Source organism: Calidris pugnax, unplaced genomic scaffold (genome assembly GCF_001431845.1).
Source record: "Calidris pugnax isolate Ruff unplaced genomic scaffold, ASM143184v1 scaffold287, whole genome shotgun sequence".
NCBI lineage: Eukaryota > Metazoa > Chordata > Aves > Charadriiformes > Scolopacidae > Calidris > Calidris pugnax.
This window is the reverse complement of record NW_015091025.1, coordinates 180,109-203,299: the sequence shown is the minus strand read 5'-3', so window position 1 is coordinate 203,299 and position 23,191 is coordinate 180,109. Positions and strand designations below refer to the sequence as shown.

General features: G+C 47.1%; 1 protein-coding gene and 1 long non-coding RNA gene across 3 annotated transcripts; one reads left to right on the top strand and one right to left on the bottom strand.

Annotated features, from left to right (window-relative positions):
• Positions 1-8,883: 8,883 nt before the first annotated feature.
• On the top strand, positions 8,884-21,258 carry FAS (Fas cell surface death receptor). 2 transcript variants are annotated; one of them, XM_014955881.1, is made up of 9 exons: positions 8,884-8,946; positions 14,867-15,032; positions 15,482-15,616; positions 17,656-17,767; positions 18,223-18,287; positions 18,434-18,511; positions 18,632-18,693; positions 19,200-19,227; positions 20,077-21,258. In XM_014955881.1, exons 1-9 carry the CDS (start codon positions 8,917-8,919, stop codon positions 20,490-20,492), a joined length of 1,092 nt encoding a protein of 363 aa, XP_014811367.1. In that variant the 5' UTR covers positions 8,884-8,916; the 3' UTR covers positions 20,493-21,258. The 2 variants fall into 2 exon arrangements, with proteins under 2 accessions (XP_014811367.1, XP_014811366.1); XM_014955880.1 differs by having other exon boundaries at positions 19,200-19,275.
• On the bottom strand, positions 17,794-19,849 carry LOC106896141. Its single transcript, XR_001413594.1, has 3 exons — positions 19,596-19,849; positions 19,013-19,087; positions 17,794-17,987 (listed from the first exon to the last, which is right to left on the bottom strand). It is a non-coding gene; the product is annotated as an uncharacterized LOC106896141 (long non-coding RNA).
• Positions 21,259-23,191: the final 1,933 nt, after the last annotated feature.

Below are 23,191 nucleotides of genomic sequence, written 5' to 3'. Positions count from 1 at the left end.
CTACAGAGCTTGGAAAATAGTTTTTCCAGTGCTGCTCCGGAGTGAGAGGGTACAGCATTGTCCTCCTGAGCCTCTTGGTGGAGCACCTTAATTCACCACCTTCCTTCATCTTCTTGACAAGGTATCTTTCCCTGTGGTGATGTAAGGTGAAGTTCTCACCCATTAAAAAATCAAAGGAATGTATTCAAAGCAAAAATGAGCTAATGGCCCCCTCCCCATCCCTCTTAGATAAATAAACAGAACATAAGAACGAGCCCTGCCGGGTCAGGCTGAGATTCACCCAGCTCAGGATCCTGTCTCAGAGATTTCCTGACAGCAGATGCTTAGGAAAGAAACGGGACACCTACAGAGATAATTTTCTTCCTATTTTCTTTCTGCTTCCTTATGTGCAGCATAAGGATTTCCTGAGATGGGAGCCTGTACCTATGTCGTCATGCACAATGAAGGGAAGGGGTTGAGGCACCATCCCTGGAGGTTTTCAAAAGAGGGGTTGACGTAGTGCTTAGAGATATAGGTTAGTAATGGGGGGGAGGTTCTTTTGCACAGTTTTCTTTTGATTATTATTTTTTTTTTATCAGAGTTAGGTTGATGGTTGGACTAGATGATCTTAAAGGTCCCTTCCAACCTAGATGACTCTATGATTCTATAATAGAAGCAGACAGATATTTTTTTTCCTCCATAAATTTGCCCAAATTAAACACATCGTTCTGGAGACTACTTTTGTGGAAATAAGCTCTACATCTTCTCAGCAAGGCAGCACCCACAGCCCACACCCCAGCTGGTGCAGACGTGTAAGATTGACTTAAGACACACATTTCTGAGACTAACACAACCACCTTTCAGAAATAAGGAAAAAGCACAGAATTCTGCAAAGCTTTTGCTCATCCCAGCCCATTCCAAAACCAATTGAAACCACTGGAACCGATGGAACCTCTGGCCTCGTGGGGGGTGAAAACTGCCAGGACTCGAGTCAAACCTGCCTAGAGCCCAGATGGAGGTTTTTCCAATCTCAACTGCTTTTTGATCCACTTCTTAACCAGGATAAGATCCCAAATACCTTTCTGTATTGGACACACACATATAATACACCCATAGTGACCAGTAGAGACACAGCTCTCCATCCCACAGAGGGAAGGCTCACGTCAGCCTGGTGTCACTGTGGTTTTCAAGGACTTCAAGAACATCCCAAGTATCTACAGGCAGAAAACGCTAAATCTTGGCGATTCATGTTCTGTTCTTGATGCAAGTGATTCACAGCGCTAAATAAAAGATAAGGTTTTGTGTATCTCTGTCTCAGAAGGATGGTTTCTACCGCGTTGTGACTGCCGCAGGCACTTGGCAGGTCCCTATTTCTTTCAGTTCCTCACGAGGAACTTCTTGAATGGATGTAGTAACGCCTTCCTCTGCTGCAAAACAGTTGCCCAAGGATCCTGAAAATGCCTGGACAGTTTCCACGTCAGGATACCAGAACCACACACAACTCTCTCAGCTTCCCAATTAGAGCCTGTTACTTACTGCGCTGCGTTTCGCTCTCGCTGGGAATTCACTCACAAGGTCAAAAGCTCAGACCTCGTCAGCATAATATAAATCTTTCCTCTGCACTCTGATTAGCCTCCTTAGCACAGCGTGAACACATTGTTTAATAAAAAGAAAATTATGCAATTAGCAGGTCTTCAGCATAAACACGTTCCCCTCATTCCGACTCGTACTTAAACAAAACAGCATTGCTATGGCATTTTAAAGCAGGAAAAACCCAGTGCCACTTGTCCTGCAATTGGCCAGGCCTCCTCAGAAAAAGAATTTTAAAGCAGGAAAAACCCAGTGCCACTTGCCCTGCAATTGGCTTCCTCAGAAAAAGAGAGCTGGTGGGAACAGGGGACAACAGGGGACAACCACACCTGGGAAAAAGAAAGTGCCAACATCTGTTTGTTTTTTTTTTTTTGGCTTACACAATACAAGCTACTGTTTTCACAAGGGCTGAACCTTCCCTATTACTCTGATTTTAATAATTTATAGTTAATTCTTCCTGGTTTTGTCAGATCCTGTTTCTCGGGCAGGCCCCCTGGAAAGAAAACCTGTGGGAAGGGTGGGACAGCAGCCAGGAGAGGCAGGAACAAGCTCCAGGGACCAACAGCCCGTCGCTGCACCAAGCCCAGGTGGCAAGTGCAGGGCAGACCGGGTTGCCCCTTGGCGGGGGGGGTGATGGAGAAGGGGCTGGTGGCCAGTGGAAGTCCCCAAAGTCCCCAGCTACCCATATAACATATCTTTACATCCGCTTTATGCACGTGTAGTGAAATCTTAGACTCATAGAATCACCCCAGGTTGGAAGGGACCTTTCAGGTCATCCAGTCCAACCATCAACCCAACACTGACAAAGCCCACCACTAACCCATGTCCCTCAGCACCACGTCTGCCCAGCTTGGAAATACCTCCGACCACACCAAAATTACCATCGATCTCACGTAAAATCACGTCGCACTGAAGTGATCCCCATGAGAGCCAAGAATCCAGCCCAAAACTTCCATTTCAAGAAGGGAAGGTGATTTCTTTACACCACTACAGCTCAGGGATGTGAGCTCTCCCTCATTTCTCACACCAGACTAAGGAACCTCTCAGCAGGTTACCCCCAGAGAGGGGGGTGTTCTGAGCACCCCTGAGATGGGAAAGATGCCTGGGAACCCTGTGGCTGTTAAAAGCCCTGGCCTCTGCTGGCACCGGTCCCTCCTGCCCATCCCGGGGAAGCAGAACCCCACATTCTGCTGCTCATCCCTCCCTGGTTCCCCGCTGGGTCTCCCGCTGCTGCCCGAGCCACAGGGCTGAGCTGCTGACAGCAGAGAGGATGCCTCGTCTGAAACACTTGGCTTCAGAGAGGTATTTGAGAAATGATTCAGCTGAAAAACCACCACCAACGTGCTTATCTGGGAACTTCACAGCCTGCTTCAGGCAGCAAGCATCGCCGTGTGCCCTCTTGTGAGGACCACCCCCCCCCTGGAGCTGCAGAGCTTTCTAATTGAATTGCTGAGGAGAGCCACCGACAGCCAACAATCAAATGGAAATACAAATCAGCCCGTGCAACCTGCACTCCTGCAATCTGCTTGGTGCTCACGAAAGCTTGACTCTGCAGCCCGAGGGAGGAGAGATGACTCACTCGTCCCCTCTGCCTCTGCAGATGTGGGGCAGAGATGGGGGTGAAGGAGCGGGGAGGGAGCAGCGACAGCCCCACCACCTCCAAACCTCGCCCCTGATTCAACAGCCCCTTCTCGGCCCAGAATTCAGCCCTCCATGGAGCACCTGGGGGGCGAGCCCTGGTTCAGAGCAGCGCCCAGGAGACACGGGCTCAGGGTGAGGTGTCTGCATCCTGTTCTCACTCTGAAGAGCCTTTGATGTCGCAGAGGATGCTAAACGGCACCCGAGACGTTAGTGGGAGGGAGAAAAAACTCTTCCTATCACTGACTGCCCCCCCCCAACCCCTGCCAGAGAATTGAGTGATATCCAAAAAAACCTGGGAGGTTTGGAGTCTGAGCCCTGAGGAGCTGCTTTATCCAAGAGGGCTGGTTTCACTTGTGAGGTGACGTCCCAGAGAGAGGAGCGTGACAGAGCGACCAAAACCGGTGGCACTGAGTCCCCAAAACACATACTATTTCTGCTTTATATATTATAATATAAAGATTCAGAAATTCTGATCCACTACAGCACACCAAGATCTTTTAAAATGTGTCCTTGAGCTGCTCCTCCCCACCACCACCTGCAATAAAGTGTGAGTTAACTTCAAAACTCTTATGAAGACCTTTCTCCTCGAAGGGTGGCTGTTGGGGTGTCACTCACCATCGGAAACAAAGCCGGGGGGGTGCGCCTGCTGCTGCCATCTTCACATGGATGGCTAAAAGCAAAACTAAAGACCTCCTTTAACTCACATTTTCCTCTAAACTCCAGGCATTTCTCTACAGATCTTTCCTCTCCCATCCTCAGTGCGAGGATTTAGCCTCAGATTTAACTCACAAAAGCAGGAAGGAGCCACTATTCAGACAGTCAATGAGTGGTGCTCTGGCTGGGCAGCAAGGGAGAGCCTTTGAGCCCTTCCTCGCCCAACCCTGGAGAACATCCGCCCTCCCCTCCCCAGCACGTTATCTCAAGAGCTTTTACAGCTCATCCCTTACACATCTGACAGTTAGTATTTGCTGCACAACAGGTTTTACAAGTCTAAGGCATAGTCTTAGTATTAGTAATACCATCCTCGACAAACAGCTAAGAGCAGTGAGCCTGGAAAAAAAAAAAAAAGAAAAGGGGGGGGCCTTTGAAGCTAAACTGTGAGTTCTGGGTGGAGACAGAGCTCTGTGAAACATTTATATGAGATGCATTTACGAAATACCGAGTCACAAAGTCCAATTCTAAGCGAGCCCCTGCGATGTGCCATCTATTTGCCAAATAATGCAGGGCTGGGGATCTCAGCGCCCGCTGGCAGAGGGCAGGGGGCTGGGACAGGATGGTCCCAGGGCTAAAATAAAGTCAATAGCCAGCCCTAAGATAGAAACACATCTACATTTATGGTAAGGTTACAGGGATTGGCTGTGGGAGCCACCAGGCTCCCGGCCAGTTTGCTTTCCCAGTCGAAGGAAATGCTCAGTTTATTTGAAAAATGGTTTGTTGTTTTTTGTTATTTTTTTTTTTTTCCCCTGCTGTGAAGAATGCATTGACGTCACCAAACAGGGTCTGCTGGAGAAAAGAGTGAACCCAGGGCTGGGGCAAGAAGCTGAACTGCCAGAGGAAGGCCAGGCACCTCTTTCAGCTTGCTTTTAGAGAGATGGGGACTATTCCTCCATCACCATCCCAGAGGAGAGCTGTCAGAGGGGACAAGCCACTCGCTACGACTTTCAGTTTCCACCCTGTTTTGTTCCACTCGGGTTTGTTGTGTTTTCACTCTTTGTTGCTAGTGTGGGGGTTTTTTTTGGGTAAACATCAGGATCTTAGGCTCCCCAGGGCCGGGTATCACATCACTGTCACTTCTAATCGGACCGTGCTGCCTGCCCCAAGTCCTCCATCTGATCTGATGTCACACCAGGCAGCACCATCACCAAAAAAAACAATCCCACAGGGGGTTCACAAACCTCCAATCACATGCTCCTTCCCTACGTCTACGTCATCATCTCATCTTCTCCATCCACTGCCCAACGGGGTGCTTGGGCCACCACGGTGCTTTGGGACCACATTGTCCAGCCAAGAAGAACCCTTCACTGCACCACAAACCTGGGCGATTACCAGAAGTTCCTTAGAAAGGGAGAAAGGTAAAATGGCATTGTCAGAATCTGCTCCATAAAATACCCAACAGTTACGGTGGGGTTTTGATCATTTCTGGCCCTCCCAGGAGGAAGGAGAGGCAAGGCAGCAGCCTGAGGAACGGATTACTCGGGCTCATACTTCAACCAAAAGTCAACATTAAAGTCGTTCTGAACACATGAGAAGGGAGGGGGGAGGCAAAACAGAAAAGCAGAGAAAAAAAAAGAAAAAAACACCCCAAAATGCAGAGAGAAAGTAAAAAAAAAAAAGACTCTGCCTTGGGCCTGATGAGTAACTACTTAAACTTTACCCCCCTTCCCCTTAAACTTCAGGTTATTCACAAAACATGAATCATATAACAAAACGTTTTCATTTTAAGTATCTCCAAAACATAGATGCTCTATTCTCACCTGTTTTTCTCCTTTTCCAGCCAAAACAAGTTGTCCAAATAAAAATGTTGTGTCCCCTAATCCACATTTTAAGGCAAACTTGGTATCTGCTAAAAGAGAGAGGAATAACTCAACATATACAAGACAAAAAAAATGCAAAGCTAATGGGAGACAATTGCAGTGAGGAGTTCAGAACAAATTCAACAGCTCCTACGTTTGTTAAGGTATATTTATATAAGGTGTACCTTATATTAAGGTATATTAAGTCTCCTGTGTAGCAATAATCTTCTAATGTGTCTTGTAAAGAAAATTTTAAGTTTGATGGTACTACTTTGGTTAAATTGCACTACATTAATCTAACTGCCCGATCTTAGCACAAAAGAACTGTTAAATAATTATGAATACGCCAAAACAAATCTAAACCCAGTATTTAAAAAACCCAAACAGTGTATTTATATTTTAAAAAAATAAATCTGTAACAATTTAACAAAGGAAGAAGTAGCTGAAAGCAGGTCAGACCTTATGCTTTCCCTCACCCCTGTCCCTGTTATTTTCCTTCTGGAATATAAATATGGATTCAACATTTTGAGCTGCGCCCAGTACATGGCACAGGCCTCTGGGGCCTTGGTCGTGTCTTATTTTCACCTTGACAAATTTTCCTTCACCTGCAGAGATGAATTAAGTCAGCTTTCCCAAAAACTTATTAATTCCTAAGACCCTAACCCTCCGATGGAGCCCGTTTCTCCGGGCGGGAGCAGGGCTCTGGGGAGGGAAGGAGAGGTTTGATGCCGGGTGAGGCACGAGCACAGATTCCAAGGCAGTGACTCCCAGAGTCCTGTGTATCCCAAATCATCCCTCGAATGTGTCCAAAATTATCCCTCGGGTGTTCTTCCAGCTCCCTTGGACAGAATTTCCTAGGACCCGTGCACGTGTGTGGACATGGGATAATGATAGTGAGAAAAAAATAAAATAATCAAACCAGCCCAGGAAATAAATCAAAAACCTCACTTTAATTCCAAAAACCTTATATTTTTTAAAGGTGGAACTGCAAAGGAACCTAAGAGCTGTTCTTCCCTGCGTTGCCTGCTCCTGGAGATGGATGCCACCCTGGTGGGATCCCTCTTGGCACATCAGGAACGGGGCAAGGCCATCTGCTGGTAAGAAAAATAGAGCAGAGCCTTGTGCTCCTGATTCCAGCTGTAGGTGAGGGTGGGGAAAGAAAACAGCCCAAACTGGCACTTTTACCAGCCAAAAAAAGCCCTGCAGCAACCCAAGGGACGGTGCAAAGAGGAGAACACTGGTTGGTAGCGTTTGGCTCAGCGATACCAGCTCGGGATAGTCAAACCACAAACAAAAACATCCTCCAAACACACTGCTGTCTCTTGGTTTGTATCCCTTTTATATATATATATATATGTATATATTAAAAAACAAACCAAACCAAACCTCAAGGAGCTACAGTTATGAACTGCAGGAGGCGAGACTCCAAGTCATACGAGACACTATCGTTTTGACAAGAATCTGGCAGCTTCTCAAACACCTCTCAGAGCTCCCGGCCAAGACAAAAACACTCCACCGCAAAACAAACATATATATATGTATATTGCTATCTCTGCAGTCTCCCCCACCCCCCCGGGGCGGCGGGGAGAGCGCATGCGCCCAGTCGTTAGCAGAAAATGGCAGAAAACGAGGGGCCAGAAGCACAACGAGGTGCCACCAAACAACCAGCACCATCTGCCAAGGGCCCAGGCACGTCAGGGGTTCAGTTTGAGGACAAACCCGTGAATTTGGAAACAATTCTGCTGAGCTTTTTGCTGCGGCTGCCACCCCAACCCGGAAAATGCCGCTCCCCGTCCCTGCTCCGCCCCTCCCCACGGGGCAAATTTCCCCCAAAATTAGCAGCCCCGGGGCACATTACTGAGGTTTGCCCAGAAGGAATAAGGGGAGTGCACCCCAGAGAGCTGCCTCTCCTTCCTCCTTTTGGCAAAAAAATGGAATTGTTAAAGGATGCTCCAAAGGCAGCATCTCTGCAAAGGCGCCATTTGGGGTTATCCGGAAGTGGTTAAAAAGCCTGAAATATTGAAAACAGCCAGCGCATGGCTGTGTCTCTGCTGACAGCATCGCGAATCCAGATTATCTGCCCGGCAGCTGAGAGCCATGCTGGTGGAGCAGCCCAAGGGTTTCTGGAAATCTGAGTCATAACCCACTGAAAAAGAGGGTGTTTAAAATGAAAACGCCAGCTCAGTCGCAGCCATGGTCCTCCCGGGGTGTGGGGGTCAGCTCACAACCTGAAAAATCAAAACACTTTCCCCCTGGTGGTGTTGGTAACCCCAGGGAGGAGGCCTGGGCCCCCGGCATCCCAAACCACTGAAAAACACGAGGAGTGACTGGGAATTCAGTGAAATTCAGTGAAAGGGCCATGAAATAAAGTCAAGAGGCTTGTGAGACCCTTTTGATGGAGCCACCAGCAGCATCTCCTGCTGCAGGGAATTTCTCTGGGGCTGAACAACCTCTCCCCTCCCGTGGGCCCAGCACCCCCTGCCCCAAACCCTCACCATCAGCCCCAAAACTGGGGTTTCTGCCCCAGGAAGGGAGGCCATTCCCCCCGCCCCGGGCCACTGAGACACGCAGACTCATGGGATGGTTTAGGTTGGAAGGGACCTTAAAGACCATCTCTTCCCAACCCCCCCTGCCCAGGTTGCCCACCCCACTAGCCCAGGTTGCCCAAAGCCCCATCCAGTGACCAAGCCAGCCCCCCCAGCCCAGCGACCCCCCCAGGGCCACTCCTGTTAGGTTGGAAGGGACCTTAAAGACCATCTCTTCCCAACCCCCCCTGCCCAGGTTGCCCACCCCACTAGCCCAGGTTGCCCAAAGCCCCATCCAGTGACCAAGCCACCCCCCCCCCGGAGGGCGGTGCGGTTCCTACGACCCCCAAGAGGGGTCGGAACACCCTTGTGTGTGTCCCCCCCGCCCCAACCGTGCCCGAGGGGGTGCCCCCGGGCAGGACGCCCCGTCCCATGCCCTCGGGGCGGATGGGGGGGGGGAAGACAGACTGTCCCCCGGGGCTGGGCGACTAATGGCCAGCCCTGCTCGCCACTTGCCCTCCCTCCTTCCCCCCCCCCACGTCGGTAGCCGAGCGGGGGCGGGCCCGGGCCGTGTTTACCAACATGGGAGGAGCCGGGGGAGGGCAGGCGGCGGGGACGGGACGGGACGGTTTCGCTTTACCGGAGAGGCGGCGGGCAGAGGCGGCGGGATGGCTTGGGGGGTCCTCGACGTGCTCCTCGTAAGTGTCTGCCCGAGGCGGGGGACGGGACACCGGACGGGACCGGGACGGGAGGGAGCGCCGCGACCGGCGGGGACAGCCCCGGGCTGGGGGGACGCGGTGCCGGAGGCGCTGCCCGGCTGCTTATCGGCCCCGGCCACTATTATTTTTATATATATACATATATATATACCCTCCCCATATTTCAGCTAATTCATTTCTACCGTTTTGGGGTTTTTTTGCGGTTTTTTTTTCCCCCCACTTTTTAAAAACCCCACCTTCAAGTTGGGGCGCTTTAGGGTTTTTCCCTTTTTAGGGTGCTGGGGGAACGCGGAGGGTGGGAAAAGGAGGGTTGGATGGATGGATGGAGGTGGCTGTCGGGGAAGGTGTCCTTCACGCCATGGCTGGATGTGGTGGATCCATCCAGGGCACGAAGCGGGGTGTCCCCGACCCCCAGTGGCGTTGGCCACCATCCGTGGCCACCTGGAGCCACTGGGGAGGCAGGTCAGCATCCAGCCGTGGGTGGATGGGTCAGTGGGCATCTGCCCGGGCAAAGACTGCCTCCATGAAAGCTGGCTTTGCACCCCACCTGGGGATCCATGGCAAAGGGAGCTGGGAAAGGGAATATTTGAACCCTGACCGACAGGATCCCAGGAAAAGGGAGAAATAGCCCCAGTCCAGCAGCACGAAGCGCAGGGTTTACTGGAAGCAGTAGGGCAGGGCTCTTCCTTAATTGCCTTAATCATCCCCAGTGCAGAGTGTGAGCCTGCAGCTCTAGAGGTCACGTGTGTTAATTGTCATCAGCAAATTTACCTTCACAAACACTCACTCCCAAGGGCTGCTGCCAGCGGGGAGGGCGAGGAGGTGTTTTAGCACAGGGAGCTCCCCTGGTGCAGGGGTATTTGGAAGAGCCATAGGGACAGCAAGGTCCTGGGCAGGAGACCTGGGCACAGGCAGGAGCCCAGGGGTGGTGGGGACCAGGCAGGTGACATGACACCCCATGGCAGAGCCAAGCCCTGACCCCCCTGGAAGCCTGGCCGGGGTTTGCATCCCTTCCCCAGCCCTACTTCTTGCCTCTTTCAGAGAGAACTCACCAGATTTCGTACTGAAAACCTCTTTCACGGTGCGGTCACAGTTGCTGATGAGCGTAGTTTATTTACTTCAGGGTTTGGCAGGTTAAAATTAGGTCAGACAGACTCGAATTCTGATGTGATTTCCTATACAGCAGGTGGTAAACTGAAGGGATTCAGCAGGTTCTGCCCGTGCCCTGCACAAAGCACCAGAGCACAGTTAAATTACAAATTTAACTAGAATTTTCATCTGCTGACAGAAGTGTGTGTTCTCTATTGCTGTACAGGAGCAGCAAACTGGCAGAAACGTCAGTCTAACTCAATATCTTGGATCTATGCAGAATATAAATTCAAATTTAAAAATGCTTTCTCTTCTCGCACTTCTCCCAGAGAATACATATCATTCCTGTTCTTATTTCCCACGTGTTCCCAAGTTTCGGTACCCCTTAGAAAGACTGTCGCACTCCCACATACTTTCTATTTTTTAAAAATTACCGTGTTTTGGTTTGTTTTTTTTTTTTTTTAATTCATAACATGAAAGTAGTTTGTTGAATGAGACCTCAATTTTGCAAGGAACTCCTCGTTGCCCTGAGTAGGCACCATCACAGGGGACAGTCCTGCAAAACAGCGCTGGCCTACGCAGAGAGAAAATGAGCTAACTTCACCCCTAAAACAGGCCGCAAAACCACACACCAGTCAGAGACACAGTCTGAGGGGCACAGGCCATCTCGAGAGGGCGAAGCGTTACCTAAATGTTTTGCAATTATCTGATACGACTCCGGAGCAGGCAGTTCTCTGGAAATGGAAAACACAACTCCTACGTTGCTGCGCTGACCCTTTTCTCTCATTTCCCAGGCAACTAATGCAGGCATTTAAATCACAGAATCGTAGAGTGGTTTGGGTTGGAAGGGACCTTAAAGATCATCTAGTTGCAACCCCCATGTGTGTGTATATATATATATTTTTATATATATACACATATGAACACCTGTAAACTCATGGGGTGGCCCAAGACTCAAGTGCAAAGTACGAGGGCACCAACTCTGGAAACATTCCACTGCTGAACACAAAAAATACTCTTTTAAGTGCTGGGGAAAAAAAAAAAATAAGATGGGGGAAAAGTGATACTGGAGTACTGGAGATACTGGAAGTAGAAATTACTTATCATAGTAAAAGAGATGGAGGAGAGAATCCTAACAAGCAGTGTGAAATTAATTACTCTCTAAATCCCTGATGGGGTTAATGTGAGGGAGATGAATTACACAGAAAACTGAATGAAAATAGCTCTAACTCTAACAACCATTTGTCAAAAGTACCAGAAGCAAATCAAAACTCACAAAATGAGTTAGAAGTTTCTCTCAGCTCCCACTGAGCCAAAAAGCAAGAAAAATCCCCCTCTGCCCCTTTTTTTAACGCTCAGAAAGCCCCCGATGAGCTCATGCTACGTTGCCCCACGTAACAAATACAGGGTGGAAAAAAAAAAAAAAAAAAAAAAAAGGCCACCGAGCTCTGAAGGCATCAGCCTTCTCATCCATAGGCATCTATGGGTTAGGAATGGAAGAAGAGCTTTGCTAAAAATAAAGTGCATTATAAAGATAACAGGAGAAAGCAGAGACAATCTATCTTTTTTTTTTTTTTCCTTTTTTTTCCCCCTCAGAGTTAAAAGCTGTAAAGCTTTGAGAAGCCCTGCATGCACACAGCATGTCCACACGCTTCCACAGCTGAGGTTTCATTCCCGTAAGGCAAGGGCTGCTCAAAGTGTGTTTTCCTTTGAAGGAAGTTGATCTGTTACAAAGAATATTGTGATACAGGAAGAATTGGGGGTTTGAGAGTTCCCAAACGACACGAGTTTTCCATAGAAGCTGAAGCTCCTGTCGCTCTGCCCCAGGGAACACGGATGAAAACAGCTTTTTTGGGTCTCCTTAGCAGACACCTGGTGGTGGAAGCATTTGAGAGGAGGGAAGGAGGGGCAGAAAGCTCTGCTAACTGCCTGGGCACTGCAAAAACAGAGAAACCAGAAAATCTGGGCTCATGCGATAATTCTTACGGATCCTGCTGAGGTTAAATATCCCCCTTTGATTGAGTTTATTCCCACTGGCTGCTTAGTTGAGCCTGAGCCTGCAGTTTAGATCTGAGAGCTGGTTTTTAGGTTGAGATGAGCAAGGTGGCAGAGGAGCCTCTGTGAGTCATTCTGGGCTGAAAACCTGCAGCTGTTTGAAGGCACGCATCACCAAAGCAAGCACCCATCACCCTTCCTATGTAAAAGCCCCCGAAGCGCTGCTTTTCCGCCCTTACCACTGCTGCTCAGTGATGAGGAAAGCAATTAAGGTGTGTGCAGGAAGCTGAATGACTAGTGATATTATTTTTTTCCTGTAAGACACGCCAAATTTTTTTATATAGTAAAAAAATATATCGTGAATCCAGGAGGAGAAGAAAAAAAAAAATGTGAAGTGTTGCTCTGAAAAAAATCTCCAGAGTATTTCTCCTTGTTCCTGGTGCAGGAAGGTGGTGTGAGACCTCCCTGCGAGCAGATGGAGGTGTTGGGTGCTGCCGAGATGCCGAATTCTGAGAAGTGGTCCCCGCTTCTCATAAGCGCACCAGGAAGTTCATCGCCGCCAGCCAAAGTGGAGGGTTTCCATCCAAAAGGGTGCTATTTCTGTGTCCTCCCCCCCCCGAGCTCCTTCCCGTGCAAGCAAGAGGCAGATGAGGTTTGCTGGCGTGGGACGGCGGTGCCTGCACACCCCGGGTGCTCACAGCCCTTCAGCCAGCACAAAGAGAAACTCCACCAAGTTCTGCTGATAGCAGTCATTTGGAGAGGTGTTTCCTCCTTTCATTATGTCCCATTTTCTGCAAGACTCGCTGGACTTTTTCTTTCTTGGAGCCTGCTCTGGGCTTCACCAGTGCCATTCCGGTTCCCCCGCCGCAATCTGCGCTCTCCCTCTCCTCCTTACGGTTGTCCAGGGTCTTCCCCACCCTGCCACGGAATGGCTTGACTTCTCTGGTCTTAAAAGGGGAGATTGGGGTGCTGCCGGCAGGATATGGGGTGTCCCTGGGGGTGCAGAGCTTCTCTGGGAGGGTGGACGAGGAGGAGGGAGCCCGGAGGACCCTTCTGCTGGCCACAGCCTCATGGTGGGCAAGCTGGTTGGGATGTCATGATGCTCCAGCTCAGAGATCCAGGGTGAAACACATCCCCCCAGTGTCATGCCATGGCTGTTCCCTCCCTCAGCCCAGTCCAACACGTGGTGGAGGAGGGATGGAGGTGTGGGGCTTCTCCCTGCTGCAGGGACTGAATGCACACCTCAAAAATAATTACGAAGAAGTAATCAATCATAGAATTGTCTGGGATGGGAATGACTTGTCAGATCACCCAGTCCAACCATCAACCCAACGCTGACAGAACCCTGCACTACCCCATGTCCCTCAGCACCACGTCTACCTCCAGGGATGGTGACTCCACCACTGCACTGGGCAGCCTGTTCCAATGGGTTTTTTTAGTTCTCCCAGGCAAAAGCAAACCAAATCCCGCTCATTTGGCACATCCGTTTGACAGCTCCTGTTAAGGCCTTGCATTAACTTTCACCTTTTAACGCTGTTACACCGGGATTGAGAGAAGAGCACCCTCAGAGCTTTGGCAGCAGAGGAGGAGTCAGAGCGCCGAAGGGGGGAAGCGAGGGGCTGAGCATCCTTACCCACAGCTTCTCCAGTGCTAAACCACTGTATTCTGCCAGCTGAAGCTTCTCCTCCAGGTGCAAAGAAAGACCTCCTTAATTTCAGCCTAGCGACTAATATCATATAAATTTTAAAACAGAAGAGCTGCTAAGGAAAGAAAAAAGCTTTTCACCTTCCCGTCTCCAAAGAGACTAGAGGCTCAACAGAAGTGGCTACTTATACAAGTCAGGAGACCGTGGTCATGTCAGTTACTTCAGTTAATTACCCACAGATAACGCTTCCTTTACTTGAGAGCCCACTTTGAAATCCAAAGCCATTTTTCAGTAAGTTAAAATTTAAGATAATTAATTTTTCCTGCATCTAACTGAAGTTATGGTCCAAGAAATGGATTTAGGTGTAAATTAATTTGAAAGGAGAATGCTGTTTCTTTCAGGAATATATAGGCATCATCACAGAATCACAGAATCTTCTAGGTTGGAAGGGACCTTAAAGATCATCTTGTCCAACTGTCAACCTAATTTTGACAAAAGTAGACACCCACACAACAAACAAAAAGCAACACCATCACTAAACCATATCTCCCAGCACTATATCAACCTGTCTTTTGAACACCTAACATCATCTGCTAAGAGAAAAGTAATTGAATTGGAAAACAAAGCGAAAACAAAATAATTTTACAAATCAGGTATTTTGGCTGAGATTAAAATATTCTGGCTTTTTTTTTCTTCAGAAATGCATTAACACTGTGCAGTTTTCAAGCAGCAATAGGGGGGCAAGAAATTAAGAAAGAGATCATTTGCATCAAGGCAGTTCCCTATGGAAAATCATTATTGCTGGCGAAGAAAGGGCAGTCTTAGGCACAGAGATCTGAGGCAGAGAAAGCTCGTTAAGAAAACAACGTGAGTTCCGTTGCTTTGCACTATAATTAGCCATATGAGGTAATTGCTGCAATAACATCTGGCCTGCTCTGAAGCGTTCCTGTCCAAACCATCAGGACCTGTAGTGGAACAGTTGACAGCATCAAATCTAGTGTCTGCCTCATGGTCCATGATCTCTTCTGAAGTAATGAAAACTTTCCTAAGGGGGTGAATATCAACGTGTTCAGCAATAGAGTAACGGTCCCGGCGTAACTCCTGGTGAGGGGTGAAACACACCTACACCCCTGGACAGCTGCTTTCCTCTAACTCGCTGTTCTCTCCCAGGTGATGGTCTTAATTATGGAAATGCAGTGCAAAAATCATACTGAACGTCTAATAAGCAGAGCACACAGTAAATTCATTACGAGGAGGATCATTGCCAAGCGGGAAATTAGTTGTAATCAGGAGGAATACAGCTTAAATGGTCAGTGTTGCAAGAAATGCAAACCTGGTGAGTATCATTGTAAGCCCTGCCTTGAAAAGTCATTAAGAGTGGGAACCACAGCACGCAGAGCAGCTTTCTGTGGGGGCAGCTGGGACACTGTGCTTTCCTGGATGCAGTGCTTCATTCTAGCTCTGTCTTTGAAGGGGGCTAAAAAGTGCAAGCACAGGCGTTTACCCACAGGACTCACGGAGTCCATATTCCAATTTTGCCTGTACAGCTTTGTTTGGTGTGTCCTTCTTCAGTCCTAAATTGGAGGAAGAGGGGGGATAATCAGATCCAACGTATGCTGCATTCCTGAAGAGCACATACGTATGCATAAAGAATATAGATTCTGTCCAAATTCGTTAATCAAAAAAATATTAGGGATTTTAAAGAAGTCTGACATAGGTCTTGGAGCTGATGGCTGCTCTCCAGAGGTACCACAAATCTTAATTCTCCTTTTTCTGTCTCTACAGGTTATGTTAAGACACTCGACTGTCCAACAGATACTGATAGACACTGTCGTCAGTGTGAAAAAGGAAAGGAGTACATAAACCATTTCAATGAGTTGGACAAGTGTTCCAGGTGCTCCATGTGTGACAAAATATTAGGTACATTTATAGAAATAGCAACTCTACAATAAGGATTCAAGTGAAAAGTCTCCACAATCCCTGAGTATTGGGTAGCATGTAGTTTAAAATCTTTTAGTGGCAGGAATTGATGACAAAGTCATAACTTTATTGTCCAGCTTTCCCTTTCATCAAGCACAAAGTAGGTAGAAGAACGAGCTATGTTGGTCCGTTATTTCTCCTTATACCTGCCTTTGCTCAGCCAAAGCAGTGCTTACACAGCAGACCTGTACAAACTGGTGGGGGCCAAGGAAGAAAAGCTCACTCTCTTCTTCACCCTCTATTTAAAAGGAGTACTGTAAGAAGCAGGGATGGGAGAATTCCCAATAGTTTCTTCCACAGCCTTTCATGTTACTAATTATAATACTATTTAAAATTGCTGGGGCTGATAGAGTGATGTCTTTTATACATTGAAGATGCTGTGTGGGATATAGGATCACATTATGAGACTATGAGGCATGTCCTACCCGGTCAGGCCAGTGGTCCACCTGCCCCAGTATTCTGCATTCAGCAGTAGAGGCAAGAGGTGTTTTCTCTAAATAGTGCTATTTAGAGAAAACATAAGGAAACTTGTCTGCTTTCTGTGGTTGGTTCCCTGCAACATCTACCAGCATCCACAAAGGATGTGGGAAAGGATGTTGGAAGGTGCATCCTACCTACTCATTCTAGTATCCATTTACGAGCCCTTTGTCTATGAACCTGCTGGGGGACACAAGGTTCCAGAAATTCACTGCCTGTTGCATAAATATCCATCCTGGGGTTGTGGTTTATTTTTTTTTTAATCCATTAAACTGTTCCACCGGGTGTCCTGTTCTAGTTATATTAAAATATGTAACTCTAGTGTACCTGGATTTAGGGAATTATACTTTCGCATTCCTCACCTCCAAAGTCAAGTTTGGTGAGCAGGGAGACAGCTTTTAACTCCCGAGTGGTTGTACTCAGATCACCTGATGGAATACCAGTCTTTAGGGATTTCCCCTTCCTGGAACACTCCACGTACAGAGAAAATTTTCCTCTCATTAACTACTATAATAAACAGGTTTGGGTGGGTAGTAAAGTTGAGTACAGCAAAACAATTTTTGTACAGTGCCACAAAGGAAATTATTCATTAAACTGAAGGAAAGAAAGGGCAGTGGGATGATGACTTGTCACGTTATCCCCACGGACAAGAAGGTAGTTGAAGAAAAGTCAGTAGAAAATATTAGGGAGGCAGAAAATTACCACTGAAGTTCCATGAGAACCATTCTCAGGATCATCCATGTTTGATATTTTCATTGATATTGATATATTGATATTTGCTGAATGGCTTCAGCACTGGTTTCACAGTAGAGCTTCATCAAATTTGGAAAGATAATGCATTTTCCCATTACAGCAGGGCACCAAATGGGATAACTCAAAAATTCGCTTCTATTCCTATATGACTGCGAAAATAGCTTTTGTGGTAGGCAGATACTTAAAAGTAAATTTTAATGCAGAAATAATTTTTCCTAGATGGAGATAACTCCATCATACACACTGAGGATAGGAGAAAATTAATTCACTTTTTTGATACTTAAGCAGGGAATGTGTTAGCTAAAAGAGGGAGTGGAATTCCTCACCGTTGGAGGTCCTCGAGAAGCAATAAACTTCTTGTCTGTCAGGGAGAGTAGGGAGCTTGTCTCTGACATCAGGCAGGGAGATGGGTTACATGATCTTCTGAGTTTCCTTCTGGCTTCACGGTTCTGAATGGGAAAAAGCCGGTGAGAACATTTGGGAGCACCAAGTGAGTCCTCTTCTAGCAAAACCTTTCTGGTGGCACCAGGTCTTGGAGCTCTTGGCCAGCAGAGGTCTCCTTGCCATCACCGTATTTCAAGTACTCCTTATCCCGGGGCTCCCAGTCAACCCCAGTTGTTCTTAGCTAAGGCTCACCCGTGCCAGCAGTGGTGGGGGCTAAAAGTGAGTCAGGCTGAGGAGAAGAGCTTGTGAACCTGCTTTTAAGGCCTGCTTTTCCAAACTAACAAACTTTAAGAAATTTATTGCAGGTTTTGCAGTGTTAAAGAACTGTACCCCAGAGCAGAACACAGAATGTACCTGCGCAGAGAACCATTATTGCACTTCAACTCCACCATGTCGTCACTGTAACCCATGTACCGTGTAAGTCTATGCCTTCACCATTAAACACATCCCATGCCATCAGTGTTACATCGTACCACATGCTTCTTTCCAGCCAGTTTCACAACAGAGGCTCAGGTCATCTCTAACCCCAGGGGAAACACACTGCTTTGCCTTGGCACTCCAGCTTGTGGAACTTACTCAGGCTTTCCAAAGGCACGCAGAGAAACTTACGTAGATCCACCAAGTCTGTGGACACTTCCTAAGAAACGGAATGAAAAAAATGCATCTGAGCTTTCCTGTTGTCTTTGTGTGATCTACTGTTCACACCTTTCCATACCGTTTTCCTACCTATTAAATTCCAGACCCCAACAGCTTGGTATATGAAACATTCAGCTGATAAAAAGCGTTAGAAGATTCTGATTTGCTCTGTTGACAGAGGTTTTATAAAAGGAGAAACAAATCCCCCTAACAATTTCTGTTTGTATTTTCTGCAGCTGTGAAAGTGGCGTCATTGAAAAGCAATGCACTTTGACTTCAGACACCGTGTGTGGAACTGCAGGTACCTCTTGACAACCTGGCATGGCCCAGCAGCTGTGGGACTTTGCGAGGCCTTTGCAATCCCACCCCTGTGTAGAACGGCACGTGGCCGTTCCTGACAGCTAAGTCTAAGCTGACTTTCATGTCATGTCTCCAATGTTCCACCAGAAACAGGATTTCCACAGTGGGCCACTGCTTTGATAATTACGTTACTGATACTAGGAGTAGCTGGAGCAATAATCTGCTGTAAGTGATCCCTGTTCCTTATTCCTGTCTTACTCTGAATAAGATGCTCAGCTGCCTACTCAGATGCATTATATTCTTTGGAACCCAGAGGAGATTCTAAAATTGCTTTATTTGTTTCAGTTAAGAGAAGACGGAAGGGTTTTACTAACAGGGAGGTTCTCCGTGAATCACATCCTTCTGTTGTAAGTACCGTTGCTTGATGACAAAAACCTCCGCTTCATGCAAAGAACTTTGTTCCATTTAAATCACACCAAGGGCTCCCCAAACACCTATGGGCCTCTCCTCTGTGACATTAACGAAGTAAATTTCACCACGAGAACTCTCTTGGGAGAAGTAACAGAAACCCCAAGTTGTTTCTTCAGGATTTGTGGTGGGTTCCCTAAGTTACATGGCTGAGATCAGAACTTCATCCATCACCAGGTCCCCACTGACCCGGGGTCCCTGTCCCCATCCATGCTTTCAGGCAATAGCAATTGTGGGGTAATTCCCCCCCAAACTTACCCCAGTCAAACAAGGTCTGTCTGTCTGTCCAACCTAATTGTCCTTGCTTGAAGAACAGGGGAATCACGGAGAAAACTAAAAGGAAATTACAGAAGTTGAATGTCATGAAATTTGTTTATCCTCTTAGACAGGGTTGGTGTTTTATAAAACTTGTTTCTACTCAATTTTCTCTCGCTTCTCTTTTCAGGAGAGCAAACGTCTCATCACCTATGCAGGTAACAGACAAGTAATTTCTCAAAATTCAGTAGAAGAAAAACAAATAGGCAAGTAAATCCCACATGAAAAAAAAACAAAACAGTATTTTTGTGTAGGCTTTGCCACTGCCTGAGCTGCCACTCCCACACACCAGCCAACACTTTGCTCATACTCTGCCCATTAAGGCATTTAGGGGCATCCTGGCAGTTTTGCCTCAGGAGGAGTTTCTGTTGTGTAGGACCCAGTGACTAATTGACAGCAGGTGAATTTCCATTCTGCCTGGGGTATGGACACCAGGAGGCAGCAAGAGGGATTGCTAGAATTGTGGATAATTATGATAATGGGGTTACCCCACACTCAGTATGGGACTGCAGAAACACAGACCTACCTTATGTTCAGGGCAAATCCAGAGGAGTTACACACAACAGGGAGAGAACATGAGCTCTGAGGTCTGTCACAACAAAAGACCTCTCCTGTTCCAGGGCCTTTCCCTGAGCACAACGGGGACACGAGGCACCACCAGACTGTAATGACAGAGAAGGACAGAAGAGGTTACAGAGGGAACTAAGGCTCCGTGTCCATAGAAAGCAGTATGGGGGCAAGCCTCAGTATTTGAATAGTCTAGCATTTGGTGGGAACACATAAAAGTAGACCCACTACTAGTCTAGCATTTGGTGGGAACACATAAAAGGAGACCCACTACCTATTGTTAAAAGAAAAAAAAAAAAAATCACATATAGAACGTACTGAGTCACGAATACCTGAAACTTAATCCATTTTGGGTAGGAAGAGTATCAACTCTGAGCACGGGTGACAAAGAACAGCAAGATATAAGTGCCAAGAGCAGTGATTTTCTTTTCTGTTTCTAGACATTGACCTGAGCAGCCACATCACTGATATCGCGGAGCAGATGACACTCAAAGAAGTCTTGAAATTTGTTCGTAGTTGCCGAGTACCAGAACCTGTCATAGATCAAACCCTTCAGGATTACATTAATGATACAGATGAGCGGAAGATTAAGCTGCTTCAAGTCTGGTATCAAAGGCAGGGGATAAAAGGAGCCTACTGTACCCTAATAAGCAGCCTGAGGGAGCTTAGAATGTGTGCTGCAGCTGATAAAATTGAGGAAAAACTGAAGGCAGCGGCTCTCAGCCATCAGGAGGGGGGACTGTCTTGTAGCAACGACACTGAGCAGAGCAAAACCTGCACTCAGGAAAACAGAAACTCTGACAATGGCAGTGCTGAGCTAAATAAAATCTTTTCTGGTCATTTGGAAGAGACATAGCATAGAAAACTACCCCTGACCAGATATTATTTTTCTAATAATAGAAATAACAAAGCTTTTAGCACTATTTTCCTTTAAAAAAGTTTCAGGGTTTTTTTTTTCAGTTGTTAAGAACTAGGAGAAGTTTTACAGCTTATGTACTGAAAGATACAACGTAAGAGTCTAGCTGTAGGATTCACTACAAGAAGAAGGAAGAGTCTTACTTGAATAAAAGGTTTAGTCTAAATGTATGGTTGTGGATTACTTAATCAATGTAGTGTTTTTCTTACAATAATATTGTGGAATGTTGCATTTTTCAAAGTGAGAACTCTGGTGTGAACAGAGTATGGAGTGCACCAGGAAAAATACTTGAACAAGAAAACTTACACACCTGATTAATTTTTAATATAGATGTTGTTGTATAATTAAATTCTACAGTGCTGTAAATAGGATGTTTCCCTTGTATAAAAGCCCCTACGTGTGTCTGTGTACAGAGGTTTTGTGTGTATTTATACATGTGTATGTATGTGCAAGTTTTCTAGGCAAAAGCTCCCAGCACTAAGTAAAAATTGCTGTCATTTCCCTTGTTCCCTGCAATGATTTCAAGCCTTTTCTAATGCTGTAGCCCTTCAAAGAGGCAGGAGCTGGAGCAGCAAGCTCCAAAGCAGAGGTTTTTGGAAGGTGACCTGCGCAAGCTCTGAAGTCTCCATCTGGAAGTGTCCTGACACCAGCTTTTCTAATGAAGGAACTGATGTGCTGAAAACATCATTGCCATTAAAAAAAAATAATAAAAAGTACATATAGTGCATGACTTCTCTGTTTCCTTATGGTGCAACCCACAGGTGTCATTTTTAGGTTTTCTTTTGCTCAGGTCAGTAAATCACAAAAAGGGACATCAATCTCCTGAAAAAAATCCCACCTTACCTTTCTCCCCTGCAGAAGTAGTTTTCCAGGTCACCCAGTAAAGCAGGAAGACTTTCCTTGAAGGAAAACCTTCAGACTACTGTGGCTGGGCTACAAAAATGATGAGGGGCCTGGAGCATCGCTCTGATGAGGAAAGGCTGAGGGACTTGGGGATTTTTAGTCTGGAGAAGAGAAGGCTGAGTGGGGATCTGATCAACGCCCATAAATACTTAAAGGGTGGGTGTCAGGAGGATGGGGACAGTCTTTTTTCAGTGGTGCCCAGTGACAGGACAAGAGGAAACGGGCACAAACTAGAATGTAAGAAGTTCCACCTAAACATGAGGAGGAACTTCTTTCTTGTGAGGGTGGCAGAGCCCTGGAAGAGGCTGCCCAGAGAGGTGGTGGAGTCTCCTTCTCTGGAGACATTCAAACCTGCCTGAACATTATCCCATCCAACCTGCTCTTTTCTAGCAGGGCGTTGGACTGGATGATCTCCAGAGGTCCCTTCCAACCCCATAGCATTCTGTGGTTCTGTTTGATGGCCGTGCACCAGACCTGTGGCCTGATTAAGGCATAGCATTGTGTAAGAGACTTGTCTCTGCACCACGTGCCTACAGATCTGATGTGCTGTGACAGCACATCGTTCATGGCTGTGGTTGGGGCAGGCTCCACAGATGAAGGAGAACAAAATACCTTTCAGAACATCAGCAGAGCATGGGCTGTGTCATCGTTCCGGTTGCAGTTATGCAGAAGAAGAGCCAAGACAGGAAGGAAGGAAGGAAAGCTCTGTGCTCTCACAAACCCTGGGAGACAGGCCTGTACCACATCCCACCCAGGAAGACATAAATGTAGCTTAATGGTATGTTGGCAGGTGCTTGACTTGAACCTTTGGTTTTCTTGGCTTCTGGCTTTCTTTCTCCTAGTGAGCCATCTGACCACCAGAAACTAAGGTTGTCCTCCTCTCAGGGCTTCAGCGGGTCAGGCAGAATCACTGATCTGAGCCAGGAGGCACCAAAACTCATGAATTTGTGGCAGTGAAACGGTTTGAGAAATTTTTCTTTCATCATACTGGAATTCCCCAACCTCAGTACAACCAGGATGGTTAAAAAAAAGAAAAAAAAAAAGTCCCTGAGCAATGAGTCATATTCTCCTTAGGAGATGTCTGCAAGGCTGAGCACAGGCTGCCATTAACTCCGGTGGTTAGCAGACATCATAATTGGGCTTTTTCTCTTAATTAGAACACTGTGCATCAAAAAAGAGGATTGATTATATTGTTTCCCAAAGGAGCAGGTAGGTCTCTGCCCCACGGTGCAGCATGGAGCTGTCTGACCAAGCTGAGTACCTGCACCAGGGCTGGGAAGTGAGGTGGTTCTGCTGCCCCGTGGTGGTACCACACGCTGAGATACCACTCGGGTGTCCTTACCCTCTGCTCAGCACCCTGCTCCCCTGCCATCACCAGCCTCTTCCTCCCCAAGGACATGGCCGTGGTCACCAGCGGCGCAAAATAGCTCTTTTCTCAGCTGCAGGTAGGGGAGGAAAAGTAAGAGAGAAAAAATGAAAGCAGCAGAAATGACTCTGAAAATCGAAACTCTCCTGTTTTATGGACACCCAGCATCAGAAAAGCAAGAGGAAACTGAAAGAGAAACTTGCCCAGGGAATGACTTGGCACATTTTGAAAAGCAGATTTCAAAAGGGGAAGCTCACCCTTCAGGAAGCCAAAACTTTGCAAAACACTGGCGTTCCTTACTTAAATAGCAAAACCAGAACAATTGTCATTTAAAAATAACAACAGTAGAAGAAGGGGAAGGCAGAAATAA

Excerpts from the sequence above, each read along its gene's own strand:
- FAS (XM_014955880.1), top strand. The coding sequence starts at position 8,917 with ATGGCTTGGGGGGTCCTCGACGTGCTCCTC. Across the intron at positions 8,947-14,866 it reads GGGTCCTCGACGTGCTCCTC|GTGATGGTCTTAATTATGGA; the intron begins GTAAGTGTCTGC and ends GTTCTCTCCCAG. Across the intron at positions 15,617-17,655 it reads CATGTGTGACAAAATATTAG|GTTTTGCAGTGTTAAAGAAC; the intron begins GTACATTTATAG and ends AATTTATTGCAG.